Genomic DNA, 23,580 nt, shown 5'->3' with positions numbered 1-23,580 from the left:
CATTTAGGGTTGTTGTTTTCCCTGTTTTTCGAAACTTTTAGTTGTTGACCAACTGGGAAACTAGTCCATGTCTCCACAGTAGGTTGCTTACTGAAGGCAAGGTGCCCATCATGGTGGCCGTTCATATTTTTCTAGACGAACCATGCAAACAAGGGTGTTAAATATTTTATTGAACACTGAGGACCAGAAAATGCGATCTTGCTGTAAAATTTCGGTGAGATCACACCAGTGATTAGCTGAACATCTTTCTTTAAAATTGTTGGGAAGAAAAAGAAAGGAACAAAAGGTCACTGTGAGCATCAAGATGGTAAGAGTGATATGCGGTCTCTGACTTAAAGTGCACAATCATTCTACTGCATAACTACAGTACCTAATGGATATCTTAAATGTTTAATTTGTTTTCATCTGGCTGGTTTTTATTTTCCTTTGGAGAGTAACATCACCATAAATCATTATCTTTAACAGGTGATGAAATCGGTCATTCTGGCAATACTGAGCTGCTGCTTTCAAGAAGCCTGGCCCATGACATTTCCAGTTATGATCCTCTCTTTAGCAAAGTGATGCTAGTGGCACTCATTACTGTGAAGATGGATGGCTATGCACTGTTCGTCAGCTCAAATACAAGTGCCGATATTTTGTTGAAGACTGCAATGGTATGCATAGTGCTCATCTGGTGTAAATGAATTTTTACCTTTTATTTGTGTACCTTTTTCTATACACGGATGACTTTTCTACACAGGAAATGTGGAAGTTGTTCAAAAAGAATAAACACCAAAAAGAATTTACTTTGGTGGTTGGAGCACAGCACGCAACATTGAACAAAGTTATATCTGAGCTTGGCAAGTAAGTTCATATGTCTGTATGTGTATCATATATCCTATTCTGTATAAGGCGGGGGTATAAATCATGATTTTATTCACATTTCTGTTATATATTCTTGCAGTTTATGATAAATGATGACTTTGGTATTGGGATTGACACAAACATCATGATGTTTGTATTGGTGTTGGATTGACACAAACATCAGCTGGCAAACATGTGAAGTGAAACTGCAAATCAAGTCAAGCCAAAAGTGTATCCATGCAGTTTGGAATTAAACATTGCATTGAGAAGTTAATCTGAGCATTGCCTTTCTTATTGCAGGTACTCTGACTATGTGGTTGTTCTCCCGGACAGTCTTGAAAAACATTCCAAGTGCTTGGTGAACACTTCATTGTACTTCAAATATGATGATCCTATGCTGCTTGTAAGCATTGAATGTATTCCGCAGTAAACTTTACTGTAGCTGTGCAGATATTTGCAACAAACCTTCATTTTTCTAATGATTTCTAAATGTGGTTAGAAAAACCATGAAAACCTTTAAATAAGATATCTCAAGCACTGACGGTACACTTTAGGATCAAGAACTAAGCAAGTTGGTATGCTTTCATCATCTTGTGATTTGTGCAGCACTTGCAAAAGAATGGGAACAAATGAAAGGAAGTGCACCAGGCAGCACTTGCCGTGTGCACTTTCTTTTCTTTGTCTCCATTCTTTCACGAGTGCTGCACAAACCACAAGATGATAGCCAGCAGTTTAGCAGTATACTGAACTATTTGCATTATGACAGCTTCTGCAGCACATAAGTAGCATCTCATGCCACTTCACTCTCATTTGTTTGCCAGTGCAGTCTTAAACTTGAATACAGATAGTTCCTGCTTATTACACAGAAGGTGCTAGCTTAATGCATTCCCATGAAGTTACATGAGTCAGTACAACTATGTTGCTGTTTGCTTTGTAACTGTGCTGTGCACACTTCAAAGCCCACAGTTATTAACGCAAAAGCTTTTAGTGGCGCATACCCCCGATAGTCTGGAAAGCATGGCGTGCAGTACAGAATGTAATGTTAACTCGCCTTGCACAGACACGCCACTCATCATGCCATGAAAAGGCAAAATTAATTAAGATAGAGTTAATTAAGGCACTCAAACTCACAACCATTGGTGGGAGTCGTACCCATGACCTTGGTGTTAATTAGGGCAAAGTTAACTAAGGCAGAGCTACTTAAGGTAGCGTCAGTCAGGGCATTCGAACCCATAAGCTTTAGTGGGAGAAAACAAATACCTAATAAGAAGTAAAAATGCATTCGAATGAGAATGACAAATAATTTAATGAATGTCTCTTAGGGCACAGGCTTTTGCCTTCACCCTCTTTTGCGTATGCTAAAGTGACTGTCAATCTTTTTTCAACGCCGTAATGTTTGCCATGTTGTGATGTTGCCATGTTGTGATGTTGCCATGTTGACACTTGTGAGGTACAGTAAAACTTCAATTTTACATTGATTGAACAACAACCTCATTTGAATGACACTTGCAACAAAAATTCCCGCTGAACAAAGTAGCCTAAAATTTATCACGAAAGTTACATTGGGTTGTATTGTATGCAAAAAGTGGGCTCGGCAAACTCAACATGCTGCAACCCTTATGTATATGTATGAACTTTGTGCAGCACTACTTAGCAATACCAACTCTTGCAATGTTGTACTTCTGTTCAGAAACTGTCGCCAGTCAGGAGAGTAAAAGAAAAGTGTAATAATAATGATATCAAAGAGAAAAGCTACAGTGTGAGAACAGCTTCTTTCTTTCAGCATGCGTCTATGCTTCATATACGTGCAGATTTAGTTAAACATGTTTAGTTTCTTTTAGGTTTGTTGAAAATGTTTTACTTATTGGAGTGTGCCTATAATTGCTGCATCTGTTTATAATGAAATGAAAATGCAGAGACATAAATAAGTGTGCATTCTGTCTTGGTCCACAGGATGAGTTAATGAAAGGCAGCGGGGCCACTGCAATGCTGGCTGTATCGGTGTTTCTTCCTGTGATAAGTTACGACATTTCTAAAGGGCACAGTGATCCTGGTGATTCCTGCATTGAAGAGGATTGGCATGGCTATGCAGTGGTTTGTTTAGTTTTTTTGCTGCTTTTGTGCCTTCTATATCTGGAAGTGGTTGACACTGTAGCTTTAACTACACTGCGCCTTATATATTCTTATATGGGACTAGGTCTTATGTGTTATGGGTTATATAATTTAATATTAGATGGGTTTCCATATGTATAATATATGAAAAACACAAGCCATGTGTTGCCTCTTGCGTAGCAAAGACACATCACATACTTGAGACACACAGTTTTCACTGCAGCCATCAGCAGTTAGTTGAATTGTTTCCACTGTAAGTTCCTATATACCCAAGAACTCATCCTCTTTTGCAGTTTGACACAGTTACACTATTTACTGGTACATCTACATTAATTAGTGTGTTTAAAGATCAAATTACATCTTAAATGTGTCTTATAGCATTCTTTTGTCAAAATATCTGCAGTGCTCTTTTTCTTACCATCTCATTTCTGTTCACTTATTTTTTAAACAAGACATGCTTTGGCTATGGATTCAACAAAGAAGAAAGGTCAGTACATGGACCTGTGAGCCTGCGTAACCCCACTCAGCTCATGGTCTATGAAGATGAAATGACCATAGCAGAACGAGTAAGTGTAAATTTTCACCTGTACTGTATGCTCTTACAAAAACTAAGCTTTTCTTAGTCCTCGGGCACATGAATACATTCTAAAATTCAGATAATGTTTTCGCATTTCTATCATTTCTTTATTGTTTTACATTATTAAGTGATACATCTTTTTATCAGTACTGCATATGTCTCTTAAATACATGCTTCAGGTAATAAACCTATTGTTGAAGCCATTATGTATATGTAGGAAGATAATTTTAGATTATAAGCTCTTTCTTTCTTTTTCTGCAACACGTTGGGGGATGACCCATACACTAAAATTTTTTCCAGATCACTAGCATCTCAATAACAAACCCGAACATATCTGTAGCAGCATTTTACGTTGATGCTGAGGACCTGGTTGGGAGTTGTGCAAACAGAGAGCCAGCATCCAGACTGGCTTACATCTCTCGACTCATCACAAAGAAACCTGGTCTGTACAAGCCACGTGCCCGTTCTTGAATTTGCAAAACAATGAAGCACCAGTAATTTATCTTGTGAGAAGTTTCCTAGCAAAACAAATGTTTTACCACGTGTTTGTAAATGTAAAATAATTATTTGCCATTTTTACTGCCCAGCAAATGTGACAACATCGACACGCAGTCCACGAGTCAAGCGTAGGACAACAGGACCTCCAGGTGTGTACACAAGGGTGGTTCTACTATGAGCAAAGAACAGGTGCATATAAGCAGCATGCACGCAATAGAATAGTTGCATTATCCCAGCTCAAAACAGAGCTGGGATAATGTAACAATTCGATGTGAGTGGCATTTATTTTCATGCTTCGTCGATGGTCATAGTGGTGCTTCGCCCATGTTATCTTCGGGATCAGGTGGCTATGAATGGTAGTGGTACAGAATCGAGCAGTAGGAATCACTACATTATACCAAACCAGCTTTGCTTTTGTGTTCCTTTTGGTGATGCTGGAAATAGTGAAGTGTGTGTGTGTGTGTGTGTGTGTGTGTGTGTGCGTGCGTGCGTGCGTGCGTGCGTGCGTGCGTGCGTGCGTGCGTGCGTGCGTGCGTGCGTGCGTGCGTGCGTGCGTGCGTGCGTGCGTGCGTGCGTGCGTGCGTGTGTGCGTGTGTGTGTGTGTGTGTGTGTGTGTGTGTGTGTGTGTGTGTGTGTGTGTGATGAGAGTGGGGAGACACGGTAGTGGCCATACACACCCTTTCTTTTCAGACTTATGCATGTTAAGTAACCACTTTCCCTTCCCCCCATCACTTTCCAAGCCTCTCAGCACTTCTGATGCCCATTGAGGCTTTTGTGTAGCTGTAGCAAGTAACAGATGTGACGTTTAAATCGAATTCCCATGTTGACAGTGTTCACCAAATCGACCCTTCAGTTCTTCCAATATGCTGTAATATCCGAGTAATTGCGCATTCTTGCAGAATGCGTAATATGTTGAAAAAGAGGTGTATGTCATGTTTTGGTGCCTAAGCAAAAGAAGTTCATGAATGGGGTGGGACTACCTGTCAAGTTTCTCTGGTATTTAAGACTATATCATAGCCATTACGAAAGTGGCATTGCTTTCTGCATGGTCACTGATGGTTGGTTAGTGGCTGTCACTTTATTTGGAGTAACACAGAGCAATACATTAAACCTCATTTTCCATCACAATAAGCACTGGTTAGCGGCATTGCAAATGCTGAGGTTCACTTCTAACTTCCTGCCTTGCATATTCTAGAAGGCTATTCATTCTATCTGGTGTTCTTGCTTTTCATATAAATTCCATAAAGCTTCTGATTCATTCTCTGTAGAATGAATAGCCACTGTAGTTTGTGTACCTACATTTTGGACCTTGAAATTTAATTCACAAATATATTTGCAGACTATGTTAGAAAGATGAGCTGTTAAACTCGTATTTTATGATATAAGTAATCATGGCATGACAGCATTATGTTGGAATTTGCTTAATCATTCACAAGTTGTGCCACCTAAGCACCCACAAATTTTAATATACGTGGTGTTTCAGAGAATGCACGCAAGCTTTCTTTAAGATTTGGAGGATGCAATAATTATATGATTTTCTCGGACTTACTTTTGCCACAGAAGCATACATATAAAATAACTTAAGCTAGTAATTAGACTAGTATTTTAAAAAAATATGCTATTTAATCTTTTGTTTTACTGAAAGAGCCAGACAATTAATCCTAGTGCAAGACTTGAAGCCCATCATATCTGATGAGTTCATAACTGGTTCCAGACATGCAAAAAGCTGTTATTGGTAATTCTTGCAGAACAATGAGCTCCAGCCAATCCACCGGGAAAACTGAAACTGAATGACCAAAGAGTGCTGCTGTCATTACGCCCTTAGCAGGTGCCTATGAATGACATAAAAGTTTAGGCCTTTTCATCTGGTGCATGAAGCGAGTGTCTTTGTCAGGCTGCTATCTTGCTTGCTTCATGCTTTCTTACTCTTTTAGTAAAAAAAGATTAGTCTAGTTTTGCTCATTACTTGTCTCAAGTCAATTACTAGTTTGTCATCTTGAAAGTTCTGCCCCTGTCAGAATGTTGCACATTGTGGTAACGCCTGATAGCAAGCTTTTAAAATGAAAGAAATATCACTCTGTAATAAAACATTTTGGTGCCTCCCGTGTTGTTTGCCTGGCCTATAAGAAATATTACTAAGATGTCTGTTTATGAGAGTTACTTGTGCAAATATTTGCCAGTATGTCATAAAGCATGCTCTGTTTATTTATTAATTACTGTAGACAGTTTGCTAATTGGCTCAAGTAACTGGATGCAGAGAAATAATACTGGTTTTGTTTACATAGAGCTCCCCTGTAGTCTTTCAATTGTGTTGTCATTTAACAGGGACCACTTGAGTATTTTTATGTATCCATGCTGCTCTGCATGTGGTCATAACAGCAACATACATTATTATTTGGCTGCTGCCATATATACTTTGATATAGTAAACTTGATTTACTTATGTTCCCTGAAAGTATGGTTAACCAATAACAATGCTGCATCAAGTTTTACCGGATATCGATGTGGGCATCTGTGCCGTGCGGATAGAAAAGGCGGTAGTGTCGCTATTTATTTCAAGGGAAAGTATGCCTATGAAAAACTGGATCTATCGGTGGTGACAGCAGACTTTGAATGTTTGTCAATATGGATAGATAAACTTATAACGATTGCTGCTTATAGTCCACCTCAAGTGCATAAAGCGCACTTTCTGAAATTTATGGACACATTACTATCCTCCCCCATTTCTTAACATTTCTTATATAGTTATGGGGAACATAAATATTGACCTTGCTTCAAAAGATGCTTATGCAGGAAATTTTGACACTACTTTCTCTGTTTGGGTGTGCAAGTTATATATGTTCCCCTACAAAGTCAAGCACACATACTGCAACATTACTGGACATACTATGTGTCACAAATTCAAACCATCGGAAACCAGATGCGGTATTGTATCAAGTGATCTTAACGACCATTTACCAGTGTTTTGTTTCATATTCATGATATCGAAATGCCACAAGCAATACAAATAAACCCCCTTCCAATGCAACATAAATAGCAATACTAAAGACTTAATTTTTCAGTTGGTTGAAGCGCTAGATTGGAGAAATGTATGCCAAAAAAAAATATGATGATAAGGCTTACAATACAATTTTGAATTTATTACATCAATGTTACGACATAGTTTTCCATAGAGAACAACTGTCCTTTTGCAAGAAAAGAAACTGTTAGAACCCTCGGTATATAGCTCACTTTATAAGTGCATAAAAATAAAAAATGGCCTTATTAATAATTTCTTGAGTCTGCGAGATCCTGAAGCATTCATAATGTACAAAAAATATTGCAATGCACTGACATCCGATTTAAAGAAAGCTAAACGCAAATATAAATGCAAATATTATCAGAAAAAGTTTGAAAACATATATGATAACCCAGGAAAGGTCTGGGAAATGGTTAATGCCCTTACTGGAAGGAAGAAAGTGAAATACGATATTCTAAAAATGCAAGAGGTAAACGTGGTGCTACATGGTGAAAACCTAGCAAATGCCATGAATTGTCATTTCATCTATGTGGGTGCCCACAATAGCTGCTCAGAAAATAACAAGACACTCATTTTGTAGAAACCGTAGCACTGTGAAATTCTATATTTATGCTTCCAACTGACAGTGCTGAGATACCTGACTTAATAAATGCACTTAAAAGTAATGTTGCACCAGGTATAGATGAGATCGCAGTAGCTGAATATAAGCTAATACGTCCATTAATATGTCCATTAATAGGTTCTTGCTTACATAGCAAATATGGTTTGGTGACAGGCGTATTCCCTGAACAGTTAAGAGTCTCAAGGGTAACCCCAATTCATAATGTTGGTGGCATGAACAACTTGTCAAACTTTAGACCAGTATCAGTACTTACCACATTATGTAAGATTTTTGAAGATGTTATTCATGACAGGTCGTTATCATTTCTTGATAAGCACCACATTTTTAGAACATGTCAATATGGCTTTCAGAAAAATAATACTACTGACCAGGCATTAATGGTAATTAAAAATAAGATAATTGAAAACATGGGAAAAAACAAATTTTTGCTTGGTTGATTCTTGGACATAAAAAAAAAGATTTTGATTCCATACATTATGACATTGCAGAAACTCTCCCAGTACAGAATATGTAGGGTTGCCCTTGAGCTTTTAGAAAATTACTTGTGCAACCGGTACCAACTAGTACAAATGGAAACATCTACATCAAGTCAGCTCCCGTTGACCCAAGGAGTTCCGCGAAATGGGTCCTTTGCTCGTCCTGCTCTATGTGAGTGATATAGTCTGTATACCAGCCTCCCCACAGTTTATTATGTATGCAGACAACACACACATATTCTTCACATCACAGCACTTAGAAACACTAAAAAAAATGTAAATGAGTATATGACATCACTTTCAAACTGGCTCAAACAAAACAAGCTACATTTAAATGCTACAGGAAGTATGTATATCATATTTTGCCCAGTAAATAAACATGTGAAATATGACATAAAGATAAACTTTGACGGAAACACTACAAAGTGAGAAAAAGATAAAAATTTCTTGGCATATGATTCTGCAAAGACTTAATGTGGAATGTCCATGTTAATCATTTAGTAAACAACTTGCACAAATGGTGAGATGCCTGTGTAAAATTGATTCCATTATTCCTGAGTGGGTAAAAAAAAAATTTTGCAATTCGTTCTTCTATTTGATACTATGTTATGGCATATTAGTATGGGGGACGACAAGTAAAAACAATTTTAACAAACTGATTGTGCTACTAAAGAAAATACTTCATTGTTACGAAAACTACCATGGTGGTATACACCATTTGCGCACATCGATGCTGTTTTATAAGCATAAAAAATGTTGAAGGCAAGCCAAATATATTACTTTAACCTACTGAAAGAGCTATGTAGAAATAAGCTGCGCATACACAAAGAAAATAGTCAGCATTATCCCGCAAGAAGAAATTTAAGATTGCCAAGAACGAGGACAATTTATGGACAACAAAGAATGCAATACCAGGCAATGCGATTAGGTAATGAATTGGATAATATCTTTGATGTTGGCATGAATCCACAGGCTTCTAAAAAACAAGGTAAAGAAATTTTGTTGGAAAAACAAATAATTTATCAGCACTAAACAATATTGCACAGAACTTAAATGGAACTTGTTAATTTTGTCATAAGTAGGTGCGAGTGCTTTTTTTTTCCTCGCTGCTTCGTTAGAAGTATATGGAACGTGTTTGTCGTTAGCTGCTTTGGTAAGTGTGAAATACCACTTTGTTATCACTCACGTTTTTATAATGCGTCAAATGTTTTTCCCTTAGTGTAAGAGACATGTATCTGTCCTGAACCACAGGTGCAGAAGCCTTTGCCAGAGGTATAAAGTGCCTTTTGCTTCTGTCCCTTGTATATGTATGCAAGAAAGAAATAAAGCTGTTACTACTACTACTACTACTACTACTACTACTACTACTACTACTACTACTACTACTACTACTACTACTACTACTACTACTACAGCAGCAACGACAACAACAATGCCGCCACCACATCCACCGCCACCACCGCGCAGCAAGCTGCTGATAGGCAATTGAAACCAACAGGAGAGCCCTTGCTTGCCCGTAGGAGGCATAATGTAACCTTGCATTTCTTTTATATATTTCGAATTACAAACTTTATTTGGCCGATATCAGCATATATGCTTATAACAAATATTTGATAACAATGAAGGTCCAGCTGCATGTGTTGTAAAATTTCAGTTATGTGGTAAAGAATGGTGGGGCACGTGCTATCCATTGTTTCTTCAGGCAATTTCCACAGCTGCAATGTTTTGTTGACAAAAGTAGAAAACTGGGTATGTGGTGAGCATCTAACTAATACTGTCTTCTTTTTTTCTTTTTCTGCTGGCAGACTCCCTCATGTGCGTTTATTCAAAGGAAATCAGGTTTCCGGATCTTTTGACACAAGTATGTGATTATGTCATTTACATGAACATTGAACTGACTGAAAGTACCAGAGAAGTGAAAGTTCGGCTTGGTGAGTCTGCTGTAATTATTATTATTATTATTATTATTATTATTATTATTATTATTATTATTATTATTATTATTATTATATGAATAGTTTTCAACAAGTGTTTACCCATGGCAAGTACAGTCTGCTCCAAGGAACTATTGTTCACTGCTACTTTGGCAGGGCCTCTGTCAATCCTTTTGATTTTAATGGCACTGAGGTCATTGGCAGTGGCATGCTCTCACATTAAGGAAGTTCTAAAGGCTTCAGAGGCATCCACTCCAAAATCAGGTGATTACCAGCAATTGCAGCAGGTGATTACCAGCAATTGCAGCAATTCACATACCTTGCAGTGACATCTTCATAATGGGCTACACTTTTTCTAGAAGGTAGTATATGTAAGATTTCTTCTTAATTAGCTGGCACAATACACAGCACTTGGTAGCCATGTGATTTGAATATATTCTGGCTGTGTATGACTGTTTAACTCAGCAACCTTTATTGCTTTTTAACTGTAGCACAGCAATAATGATGAATGTCCAGCATTTAATATTGTTGATTTATTTGTGGTACTTTATTTTACTTATGCTATTTGTCATGCTTGGTAAGTTATATAACTGTGATAATTAATAGCCATCTGGATGTGCATGAAATAGAGCTTGTAGATTGTTTATTGAATTACTGTATTACAAACTGTTTATGTCAATGCTTTTATTGTTCAGCTCTCTTCTGCACATAAAAGAAATAAGCTGTTAAGATTGAGTTAATTGTTGGCGTAATCAAGGTTTTGGCTGACCCATCACTCTCTGGCAAACTCTTGTTATTAGCCATCAATGTGCCAGCAAAGCAACGGAAACAAAATTCTGTGCTGTTGTTCCAGCCATGAATTGGACCAACATGTTCTTGATCCTCAAACCAGCATTTTGTGGTATAAACCATCAGCAAGTGAGCTGGTGGTTTATACTGTAATAATTATAAATTACACTAATAAAGAAAAGGAAACAGAAGAGGGAAACGTAGGAAAAAATTTGACAACAGTTAAATACTTCATCGTAGTAATAAAAATGGAAACAATGACAACAAAGCATTCTGTGGATCTCAACTTGACAGCATGCTCATATTGTAGAGTCGACTCAATGGTTCTAAGTGACTAAATAACACATGGCAACCATTTCTCACTAGGACCTTATCTGACAGTGCTTTCTTACCTTAGATCTGGGTTATGACCAGCTTGTTGCTCTGGACAGAGACAGGGTGAAAGGATTGTTGTTTGCACCAGAGCCTCATGCTGTCAAGAGTCTCATGCAATTTGAAGATTCTCAACTTAAAGATCACCTTCAGCTACTTAGAAACAAGATAAAGCTGACCAATATATCTGGGCTGGCCTTCTTCTTCCCCGACGTCCCAATGGCTGAAGCGTATGGTCTGTACGAGGTGAGACTCAAATGTAGGAAAACAAGGATGAGCTCCAAGATTTTCTTTCTTTTACCGCAAATCTAATACCTAATACTTAATACCTAATATTTAATATATCTTAATACTTAATACCTATAGTTGAACTGTCTAAGTTTGTGGCACAGCTTGTTGTGGTAGTCTGCAGAGGAAATATTCAGGATCCTTTTGCTTGAATACATCTGTAAATGATCTAAAACCGACTTTCGATTTTCTCTTTCCAAACTCTCAATACTTGCTTCCAGTGTTTTCTTTCTTTCTTTCTCAAATGCCTTCTTTGTAACCTTTTAAAAAGTTGTAGTACAATGAAGAACACACACACACACACACGCACGCACGCACGCACGCACGCACGCACGTGCACACACACACACACACACACACACTATTCTATGTCATAGTTTATACATTAATTTACATCCTATATAACATAACTTTATTGCATTACAATATTTCTTTTAGAAAAAAAAATAAGGTAATCTTGTTTTCTTTCTCTTGCCCAGAAAGTATGGCAGTTCTTCAGCCCAGCTGCGAATCATGTCATGCTTCTTGTTGGGTTGACAAGTGTGAATGATTTACAACAGCTACTCAAGTTTGCAAAGTGAGTTTCCTTGCATGTGCTCTTGCGCACCTAAGCAAAATAGTCCAGCAGTATTCCCATGATTACCTGTCCCTATCTTGCTTACACTTTCACATGCACATTCATGTTCTCATAACGAAAGTGCTATGCCTTCATCTGGGAACGTATTCTCAGTCAATCACCTTTGGTGGTACTTCCACTGTTCTGTCCGACGTGGTGCCTAGTTGGAGTGACGGACATCATGTTCACTGGCTTATCCAATGAACGCGCACTGAATGTTATGTCTCTAACATGATTAACCGAGAATAAAGCCCCTGGTCTGACAGTTTCGTCTTTCATGACACCAGTGTGAAAAACATCTAGCCGGCTATGGAAAAGATCATAAAGCAGTAGGTACTTTGATGGAAATACATAGTCACGCAGCTGCTAAGTAAGCTAGAAACAGGAATATTGCATAACAGGAGCATCCAACATTTTAGGTGGGGACATATGGAACTTTTGTATGCTAAGATGATTTTAAAGAGTACACTAAGATGTTAGCATTGTAACAATCTCTTTGGCATGAGTGCTTACTGTGAAATGTGCTGTCGCTTCTTTTCCTGAATCATGCAGCACTCGCTGCAAGTATTTAATGGAGAAAGTTGGGCTAGATAGAATTAGCAGAGAAAGAGAAAAATTAGCACTGTAAAAGGCTGAAAAAAGTGAAGAAACATGAACACTGACTGCGGCTCATGGTCACAAGAGTTGAAAGGATGCTGGCATCCTGTGGAGTTGCTTGTGATCACTCATTATTATTTTTTAATGACCATAGTATGTGTTGCAGTGCAAATTACAGCAAAGGTTGGGAGCCTAGAGAAACATACCTATCATTGCACATAGAGATAAGTAAATTGTCAATGCAATGATCAGCAAGGACGTCTTGATGTTTCAAATGAAATATGTCAAATGGCATAAATGAGCTGCAGTAAAAGCGCAGACTGGTTTAAATGACTGGCTTGATGCTGTACTTGTTAGACGTGCAACCTTCAATTGTTGACTAAGCCAAGGTGTTCTCTGAAAATTGTAGTACTTGACATTTATCTTCTAATTCCCCCCCCCCCTTCCCTTTCTTTTCTTTTCAGAAAATGTGATGTGGTGGTCCTTGTGAAGCATCATTACTCTGTGCCATCAAAATGTGTCATCACCGATCCTTTCTTGAAGCCAATTGAAGAACAAGATTATGAAAATTTGGTAAGCTATGGCTACTAATACTAAACAAAAATGCTGATTCTGTTCTGTAAATGAATGTGCATTTGGGTCTTTAATTGGCTAAATGACTAAATGCTGGTAGTTATGCTGCAGTAACATTCTTATTAGACTAATCATGAGCTTAAGATTTCTTACTTGCCTTTGAAAGGTGGTAAGGTTTTTCACTGGATCTTAGTATTTAATCCTTTCTTCAAAACATAAAATGCTATATTTTCTTTAAACACACATTATTTTCTACATTCATCATCAATGCACTATGAAATCGGAGCAAGCATTATAATTTCTGTATAGTTCAACCCCTCTTGGCTTTTTTGTTTTTCCTTTAATGTACAGAATGCAGTAATGTTTGTCCATTATCTACGTTTTGGTTACGGTGATGAACTGTTGCTTTGTATTTTCAATGACTGACAATTTTTGTTTTTATTTATCAAGAACTAGCCAACAAAACTACTTGTCTAAGTATGCGTTTACCGTCACATGAGTGTTTCAGTAAACTCCAAAATGTGTGAACTGAGGTGTAAATCCTGTAAATCCTTTAACACCTAAATTCTGAGACAGCTGCCTGGTTTGTAATATAAACCTCATTTCAGGCGGCACTGACACGGGAGTCTGACTTTGAGACAGCAGTTGGTCTGTCTCTGCCTATGGCTGTGGCTGAGTACCACCTGAACAGCACTGCATACACCATTGGTTCTTCTTGTAACTGGGAACGCTGGATAGGCTATGCCAATGTAAGTAGTTCTTTTTTTCTGCTCATCTAACGCTCCGTCCATATACGTAAAATCTCACTTTAGTGAACATCACTTTGAATGAAGATTTCAGTTTAGCTAAGTCATTAGAAATCTCCTGGTGGGGAGATTTGAAACTGCAAATAAGTATTAGGCAACTTTCAGCTCTACAAACTTCTCCACGGCCTGAGCCACACCTGTATGCAGTCACCAAGTTGGTTTGTGAAGTTGTCCAGTGGCAATGTGAACAGCAGTTATAAGCCCAAACGCCTCCATAAATTGACTCTTATGCTATCTCAATTAAGAAAAGTTTGCCAATACTACTGAAAAACTGAACTACTACTGAAAAGAGAATTCCAGTACCACCTGAAGGACTTCCTTAAACTCCAGGTCAGAGCTAGAAGACTCCCCGCAATGTAAAGAAGCATGCAGCTTGCTTGCAACTCTACATTTCTTTCTCTCTCTTTCTTGTTTGAACCTGTAAATCTCGCAGGTAACACATGCAGAGCAATGTGAATGCTGGCAGAGAAAATGAAGAGTGCACCACATACAAAAATGTTCCAGGCACCATGTTTTGATCAACAACGTGGCATGGTGCCCGAGATGAGCATGACAGAAAACCATTGGTGTTTCTGAGCACCCAAGACAATCATTATCTGCTTACTTGTGTGAAGCAGCGATGTAATTAAGGGTTACGATACCAGGCTTGAGACTGCAAGGTTGTTTGTTCGATTCAAGGTCCACATGCTTGAATATCTAGTTTCTTTGTGGTTGTGTATTAAGTCTTGCCAAGCCTGAACCAAAGTGTGACAAATGAACACGATTACCCATTCCCTAGATCATAACTGCTGTTCATACTAAAAAAAAGGGAAAGTCATTTCACAACCTTCTTAAGTTTTAGTGCCAGTTTTGTGCATGCTGTTTCTTTGTTTTGCAATCAGGGCAGTACATCACAGCTGCTGTGCCACACTGCAATGTTCGTACAAACTCTGCTTCTTCTAGCTTTTGTGGATTCTAACCATGGTACTGCAAACATGTTACACTCATTTTCCTTCTCAATAGTCTGAAAATATAAGAGCTGCTGGTTGTTAGTGAAATTTCTTAATATTGCAAAGGCCTTACTTTTGTTCTAGACATGTCCTAATCCAAAAATGCAGACAGAATATGACACCAAGTATGCCAAATCGATACAGAGAAATGGCTCTATGATATATTCATTTCAAGATGAAAGAGTCGTGGTAGAGCAGGTAAGTGAATGGCTGTGTAATCTTAAATATTCTTCCTGTGTGCAGTTGAAGACTATGATATTTTATGAGTACCCAAACTGTGGAATCATTGAGTGTATAGGGGCAGTCTATATTCAAATGTGCACTACATATGTCACAGAATTGTACTTTTGTAGGGTAATGTGCATACTTTTGGCTGAATAAGTGGTTTTGGCTTTACTAAGAAATTGAATTTGCTTCTCGTGCAGCTCAAGGATAGTCTTATATGCATGGAGTAAACTGTTTTGAACTATTGGAATTGCAAAGGCATTTATAGGGGCAGAAAAAATATACAAGTAACTTAAGCAACTGTACTTAAAGCCAATCAGCAGTTATTCTTACAGTTACAACGCAATTAATTTTTTCTTCTATTCAATATTTAGGTGCTTATGTTTATGAAGAAACTCAAGCAGGGCTGCTTTACTGCTTTCTACGTGGAGTACGAAGACTGGACAGGGGATTGCAGTGCTAGACAGCCTGTTACAAGACTTAAAATGATATCTTCACAACTCAACAGAACAGCAGGTGCTTTGATTTTGTTTGTGAGCATGTCAACCTCTTCTGGAATGCCTGTGCATAACATAGTATTTAGAGGCAAGCTGTTTGCACATTCAACAGCTCATACTGAGTGACCATATTAACATTTAATCTGTTTTCCTAATGAGACTAAAAATTTGTATCAAGCAAGTTGTGTCCTTCCTTTGGCAGGCCCTGTATTGCATATTATGAAACATGTATAATCTGGTATTAAGGCATCTCATGACACTTTTCCAACATGAAGTTCTTTAATGTACCTTGTATGAACCAAGTTATGGAAATGAAGTGCTGCCACTACCACGTCCTCATATGGCCTTCCCCTCCTTTACATTGTGCCTGCTGTACTCATAGCTGTGTGCAGCGCCCACATGAAACAATGTCTGCCATTCTCTGCCAGTCCTTGCACTGAGCAAGCTATTACAACTTCCTCTCACTCTTCCCAGATGCAGAGAGCGCACAGTCTGACAGAACCACACCAGTGCAAGTGGAGCGCACCAGCACAGCAGTGCACATGGAGTACACAACCACACCAGTGCATGGGGAGCACACAAGTAGCTACCAATTTTGATGTCGTTACTACTTTTAATAAGGAGAACTTACAGTTAAGATAACCATTGTTATTGCATGTTTCCTTCCATGTCTTCAAGTACGAAAACACCCGCAGTCACACGAACCAAATCAGAAGCGAGAAGAACAGCCAATGAAAAGAGAACAAAACACCAAAGGAGGTATGGCACTTTCTGTGAAATAGAAGGCATGGTTGACAATGCGGTTTTATTACAGTGGCACTGCTCATCCACACTTGGTCAGAAGACCGAATGTACACCTACACAGTTTAGACTAGTTGGAAGGAGCATTGATGGCTTGATTCTGAACAGAAACCAAAACTTGCATTGGGTTCTCTGAATCACCATTTGCAGTCTTCCATACTTTCCAAGCCACTTTTGTTTTCCATCAACCAGATAGCAGCAGTCAAATATTGGAATATGTTTAGCCTTTAGTAGGCATCCTAAAAAATACTGCAGCATAAAGAGTTTTTGGAAGTTACAATAGTCATAATTCCAAATGCTCTTGTACAGTATTTCTGGTGTGTGCACTCTCAGAACTCAAAAATTTTATGGATGTGGGAAATCACCATTGCACTACTGCACACAATTAGCTGTGCCTTTTGCATTCTTTGTTGTGTGCATCGTTTATGCTCTTAGTCGGTTCAGGAAGATTTAATTTGTTTTTCATTAAATTTGGTACTGTTGATACCGATAATGAAATGTGAACACTAGTGTGACTAATTTACTTTGGCTAGCTTACATACAAGGCATAGGTATTGTATTATTTATGCCCGACTGATATGATAACTAATGACATTGAACTAGATTAGCTGAGCAGTGGAAAGTTTATCATTAGATAATTGTATGTTCTTGCCTAATGAATATCTAGTCTGCCCCGTCATTCATGGAAACCCATGCCAGCTTAGAATATTCAGCTGAACAGTTTCCTTACAACCTAAATTTATAATGTTCATAAAGAAATCGTAGGTAACACACTGCAAGGTGTCAAGATTTACTTATCTCAAGTACCTTGATGGAGGAATGGCACAAATGTGCACACACACATGCGCATACATGAATAATGCACATGCACACATACAGTGTGAGATGTTAACTTTTGTGCGAAAATGTGAAGACGAGAACACTTTTAGTGTTGTGAAAGGCTTCGTAGGTTGAGCGTTCTTTTCGCAGAAATGAAGCCATTGTATCAGCAGCGGCCACAGAACATAACAGCTGCACAGTTAAGAATGTGTTTCCAAGAAAGATTAGTGTGGATGCTTTTATAAAAAGCTAATTTCAGTAAACTATGTGCAGCATTCCAGCATGTAACTGAGGTTGATTGGCATTGTTTCTTGGATAACATGTACACACCATGAAGTTGAAAGGTTATTAGTAATGTGAACAGCGAGGTAGGTGCTTGTACAATATAACATATGAGAAAATTACAAGGCATGGCTGATACTACAAATTATATGGCTCTGATTTGCTTATATACTAATAATTAGTAAACACTGGTAGCTAAACATTAACCATCTGTTCTGCTTTACAGTGTTCATCATCTGTTTGTTTTCTCGTCGGCTGCCCAACTTGCCCCTTGCGGCACAAATGTGCCCCTACATGGCTTACATGGGCCTTATGCACCACGCCAGCAATGATCGCTTCTACATAAATGATGGTAACTATGGCATAAAAGTCTACTATCTCTACTAGTCTTTAATTAATCATGCATGTTGTTTCAAGGGGAGACTGATGAAGAATGTGAGAAAGTAATCTATATTGGTAAAAAACCATCTAGAATACCGTTAACATCAGTCTTACCATGAGTGCAGTCTTGCTAACCCAGGGAAAACACAAAAATGAAAAATGGCATTAAAGTTCTGCACTAGGTCCTCATGACATTTAGATAGCATCTGCTCAGAATAAGTTAATAGTTTAACAATAAATAAGCATTTATTATTAAAAAGCCAAGCATTAAATGTAATGAGTTGTGAATACATTTTTTAATGAAAATAGGCAAATTAATGTGAAAAAACTTATTTGAAAATTCTGTGAAATTACATGAAATTTTTTTTGTATCTCAAACTATGTGCCAATGATGATGCCTTAGTGTAAAATTCTAGAAAGGAAACCTTTTGTTTCATTTTCTTCACTGAGGGCTAAGTGTTGTCTGCCAAATAAATGCAAATTGAGTCTTGGAAAAGTACTTCAGCAGACTAAATTTAGGGTTGCTCTTTAGGGTTTCTTTGAAGAGATAATGAATTAATGTACATTGGTTGATTATACTTTGGAATCGCAGGCTAAGCCGAGGTTTTCATGAGCGGCCATTCCATTAGCCAGGATGGATTGAAAGACAAGGTGTATGGTAGCGCCACCTTCCTGCATAAGGTGCTTGTGACATCATAGACTTTGGCAACATTTGCACGGTGCTAATTAGTCACTCACTCTAAGAAAATGGATTATGTTGCATTCTAAATTAAGCAGTTATTCAACCTTACAACTCTTATGGCCTTATTTACACAAAAGGGGCCCAGTTGCACGAAAATTGTATTAAATCTTTTAATGTGAGGCTGACTTCATCAGTGCCAATGCTTGGACACACACACACACAAAAAAAAGAAGCTTGGCGTCTATCTTTTTTTTTTTTCCATTAATAAGCTCCGTTTTTTTTTCATCAAAGATATGTAGGGAGAGTCTGATAGAGTAGCCTGCCAACCTAAAGTCATTTGTGTGTTGCTCTTGGTGTACCTTTAAAAAGCAATGCTAGTAATACCATTTAAGTTTAGTTCCACTCAGTTACCATACTACTAGGACAGAAAAGCCACTTTCAGTAGCTAGTTATTAGCAGTTAATGGCTTTAACAATGTTAGCTTGACTGCATTATTAAAGCGAAAGCCTTATATGCCTCATCAGTCGGTCGACCTTGAGCGAAAAAGTGTTGACGACACAAAATGTACAAAAAGGCTACAAACCCTCGATCTTTGTTGAAAGTTGAACAACTACCATTTGTGGGAGTCGAACCCATGACCTTTGGTGTTAATGAAGGCAATGTTAATTCAGTCACAGTTAATTATGATAGAGCTAAGGCACTCGAACCCATAACCTTTGGTGGGAGTCGAACCCTTGGCCTTTGGTTGCAGTCATACACTAGACCTTTAACATAACGCCTTTGGTGGTAATTAAGGAGAAGTTAGTTAAGACACAGGTAATTAAGATATGGTTAATTAAAGTACACTTGAACCCACAACCTTGGGTAGGAGTCGAACCCTGGACCTTTGGAATTAAGAGGGATGACTAAACGAATTAAGAGGGATGAGTAAGCGACGTAGACAGCGAATTAAGGGGGATTTGTGCATCATGTGTCCGTCTTTAATGCATCCACACTTGGGCTTTCGCCTTGAAGTCGTCTTAGGGATAAATAGACTGTGTGAATTTTTTTTTTGTCTTTGGCGTTGTCAAGTATACCAGCAATTCCCGACTGTTTAGAGCTAGCTTTTAAGACAAGTGATGTCACTCTCACAACTGGCACTGGTAAAAAAAAAGCTTTAGTAGCTTCTTCAGGCTTGAACATTGTGCCTGAATGTTGGAAATTTGTAGGGAAGCTGGTTCACTCACCAATGTCTGTCCTAGTCAAATTTGACATGGCAACAAGACATTAACGACTGTCTGAAGAGATGAGCATTAAAAAGTAAGTGTTGCATTTAACTGCCTAACAAACCATGTCGCTGGATGGCACCACTACATTCATATTTAAAACAGCGCCACAAACACACATGGATAATGGACGACACTGGACCAGCGCTGTCCAGTGTCCTCCCTTGTCCATGTGTTTTTTTGGTGCTGTTTTAAATATGAATGATCCGTACCAACTAGCTCGCACCCAAACCCTTCTGAGTCACCACTGCATGTTTGTCCTCGCAGGCAATAAATTTTTTACCACAAGTTTGACAGTGCTTATCTCAAACCTGGTGCTAGTTTCAAAATTCGTTCTAAATGTATGTGCCTTGTGACATCATTGCATTCTGTTGTATATATGTGCCTGTTGTATTCTTTATATATGTTTCATGCTGTGCGTCCATGGGAAAACACCAGGTGCAGCGCACCAGATGCTGTAGTTGTTTCGTTTGATATTTCGTGTGGCATTTGGTTTCTTGTTGCTAGGCATTGCTCCTCACGGCTTCGATCACTGCTTATCAGCAGACGGTTTCACACTTCTGTTTTTTCGGCCATGGCACTTGTCAGACTTGATTTCAATAAGGACAACCGGGTCTACAATTTCCTTCTTAGAAGCAATTCTGCCTGTGTCTTTCCTGTGAAAGTGTGTGGTTTTGTTCGATAACAGAGTAAAAAATTGTCAGCTCTGTGCTGTAACATCTATGTGCTGCAATTTTCTCCATCTTCCAGCAGTTGTTTGAATAGTCCCACCTTCACAGCCTGTACAGCATGTTCCCCAAGCCCATTAGACTGTAGGTGGTATGGAGGGGTGCATGTGTGCTTTTGCCGTGAGCTTTCAGAAAGTCTTCAAACTCAGCTGCACGAAACTGTGGGCCATTATATGTTACAATTTCCAAAGGTAGACCATGTGCAGCAAACATAGATCTAACAACCTCAGCTGTCTTATGTGCTGTTGTCATGCTCAATACTTTAATTTCCAACTACTTACTGTACACATCCACTGCTAAAATGAAGATTTTCCCCTCTTTATCGGCAAAATACAGAATCACTCTTTCCCATGGACTTTCACTAGTAGTGTGCAAATATTCTGAACTTCAAATATTCGATTCAATTCGAAAGACACTTTTACTATTCAGAGTATTCAAACCCTTAAAGATTGCTGGTGTTGGTTTTTAAGTCATCTTCGCCACAGCACAGTTGTTTTATGCGGCAAGGCATACAAAAGGTATTGCGGTGAAGCATAAATTCCTACAGTGAAGCATATCAAAAGTAAGAAAGGGCACTGTCATGGGGCCCCTGCAGGTACTTATTACTGCCTGGCACTATCAGTTCAAGTAGCCACCCTGTGTTGCCTCTGCATGCATCTGGACAACACCAGCTTTCAAGTGGAAATCTCTATCTGCTACCAATCTGGCTAAGTGCCTGAAAACACTGTTTCCAAACAGCAAATTTGATGAAGCAACAAGCTTGGCACTGTTTTTAGGCCCTCATTCTAAAGTAGCTTAGTACCACCAGGATGCTTCAATGGCAAGCTGATTAAGTCCTGGCTTTAAAAGAAGCAAGGAAGACTTCAACACCAAGGAACCCAGATTATGTCCTCAACAAAGAAAGCTTCTGAAGAGGCTCCTTCCACATCAGCACTGCAGAAAGAATTTGATAAGCTCATCAGCCAGCAGCAACTTTCACTGCCACAAGCACAGGTTGGAAAGTATGTGCATGATGAAATTTTGGGCCAAAAAGATCCATGTGAATAGTGGTGTAAGCATAGTGCCAACTGTCGGTTTGGCATGCAAAGAGATACTGCCAATACCAGACACAAGTGAGTCCAGTGAGCAGCTCTTTTCAGTGTCCAAAGGTATTGGGATACGCAGGAGGATGCCGCTGCTTCTTGAACAGGTTGAGCAGCAAGTCTCCCTTCATGACAACATTAAAGAACTGCAGTTATGATATTATCAAGCAAAATTAGTTGTTAAAGCATAATTTTCCTGTACTTTATTTGCTGTGCAGTAAACTTGCTTTTTTTTTCGTACTTCTAGTTAACAAAAAAATTGAATTTTTGCAGAACCAATGCTATTCGTATTCAAAAGATATTCCATTCGGTCCTCACTTGGTCTTCATTATTCGAACTTGCTTCGAAACTGAAAACTTGATATTAGCACACCCCTAGTTTTCTCAGAATTTCCATGGAGCCAGCAGTGCTGGCTTTGCTGCGACTTGGACACTTTGACAAATGCCGCACTTTTGCACCGTTTGCTCGAGTGCTTCTTCAATCCCTGGACACCACATCATTGACCTTGTGACCATTTTCATCTTCGTGATTCCAAGATGCGGTTCATGGAGCAAGGCCATGATGATGATGATGAAAAACGTTTATTTGCTCTATTTTGCAGTGTTGTTTGTGGCTTCAGATGGAGTCTTCCATCTTCTCTCCAGGGTCGGTTCCCCTAGTCCAGGGCTCCGCTGCGGGTAGCTGCTCTGCGTGCACGCCTTACTAGTCTTTGTTGGACTTTCAGGATGTCGCTGCATAGCATCCTCTCCCACTGTTCCACACTCGGGTTTTTTATTATGGCTAGCCCATCTCTTTTCTGGCAAGCCCATGTGGTATGGTATAGGGTTGGTTTGTCTCCACACCATGGGCACTTGCTCTCGTACTGCGTGGGGTAGATCTTGCTTAGTATGTTTAGGCACGGGAATGTTCCCGTTTGTAGCTGTCGCCATGCTATGGCGTCTTCTCTATTTGGTTGTTTGTGAGGGGGCGGGTATTTTCATCTGATGCCTCTGTAGTAGTTTAGTATCTCTGAATAGCTTTGGGCTACCGGCTCGGGTTCCTCAGCGGGGTTCCTCAGCGGGTTCCTCAGCTCGAGTTCCTCAGCGGAGCAAGGCCAGTACCACATGAACACTTTGGTACACTTACTCTGATCGACCACACTATGCACCCAGCCTCAATGAAAATCCAAAGTGCTAAACACAGAAAGCTTGCAGTGCCTGAGAAACAGCTTTGAGCCAGCCATGCCATGTGTCGTGAACAACTGTTAACAGCTTATCACACATTGTTTCATGCTCAATATATTTTGATGTTAAGGTAAAATCGAGCGTGGAAAAAATTTTTAATTTCTTCCATGTGCTTTTCAAAATCTGCCAATTGCAGTCTGGTTCAAGCATCTGCATGGCCATTTGCTTTCCCAGGTTTATGTGCAGTCTTATAGCTTAGTTTGCAAGGAATGCAAACCATTGATGTATCCTAGCAGTGACAATGGCGCTGCTCTTTATATTTGGATCAGAGAGTCTGGTTAATGGTTGATGTTCTGTCAAAGCATTAAAAGTTCACTTGTACAAGTACTTATGAAACCTTTCGACACCAAAGGCAATGCTCAAGGGTTCTTTTTCAATCTGACCATAATTGTGTTCAGCGGATGTCAGTGACTGTGATGCAAATGCAATTGGTTTTTCTGTTCCATTCATCATGTGCGAAAAAATAGTGCCGAGGTCATATTCAG

General features: G+C 38.9%; 2 protein-coding genes across 3 annotated transcripts in view; both read left to right on the top strand.

Annotated features, from left to right (window-relative positions):
• Positions 1-11,751, top strand: part of LOC126521555 (uncharacterized) — a 29,373-nt gene extending 17,622 nt beyond the window's left edge. The window contains exons 12-20 of the mRNA XM_050170253.2: positions 466-653; positions 740-843; positions 1,144-1,246; positions 2,797-2,937; positions 3,408-3,521; positions 3,833-3,974; positions 4,120-4,179; positions 9,952-10,077; positions 11,267-11,751. Of these exons, the coding sequence (XP_050026210.2) occupies positions 466-653; positions 740-843; positions 1,144-1,246; positions 2,797-2,937; positions 3,408-3,521; positions 3,833-3,974; positions 4,120-4,179; positions 9,952-10,077; positions 11,267-11,553 (1,265 nt within the window). The 3' untranslated portion in view covers positions 11,554-11,751. The remainder of the gene's footprint in view (positions 1-465; positions 654-739; positions 844-1,143; positions 1,247-2,796; positions 2,938-3,407; positions 3,522-3,832; positions 3,975-4,119; positions 4,180-9,951; positions 10,078-11,266) is intronic.
• Positions 11,752-12,014: 263 nt separating this feature from the next.
• Positions 12,015-23,580, top strand: part of LOC126521334 (uncharacterized) — a 76,568-nt gene continuing 65,002 nt past the window's right edge. For both annotated transcript variants that reach the window (XM_055065920.2, XM_055065919.2), the window contains exons 1-8: positions 12,015-12,106; positions 13,207-13,315; positions 13,924-14,064; positions 15,195-15,308; positions 15,710-15,851; positions 16,307-16,414; positions 16,511-16,591; positions 17,961-18,086. In XM_055065920.2, coding sequence (XP_054921895.1) covers positions 12,048-12,106; positions 13,207-13,315; positions 13,924-14,064; positions 15,195-15,308; positions 15,710-15,851; positions 16,307-16,414; positions 16,511-16,591; positions 17,961-18,086 — 880 coding nt within the window. In that variant the 5' untranslated portion in view covers positions 12,015-12,047. The remainder of the gene's footprint in view (positions 12,107-13,206; positions 13,316-13,923; positions 14,065-15,194; positions 15,309-15,709; positions 15,852-16,306; positions 16,415-16,510; positions 16,592-17,960; positions 18,087-23,580) is intronic.

The sequence above is a fragment of the Dermacentor andersoni genome, chromosome 6 (genome assembly GCF_023375885.2).
Source record: "Dermacentor andersoni chromosome 6, qqDerAnde1_hic_scaffold, whole genome shotgun sequence".
NCBI lineage: Eukaryota > Metazoa > Arthropoda > Arachnida > Ixodida > Ixodidae > Dermacentor > Dermacentor andersoni.
The sequence above is the reverse complement of the archived record's forward strand: the minus strand, read 5'-3'. Positions and strand labels throughout refer to the sequence as shown.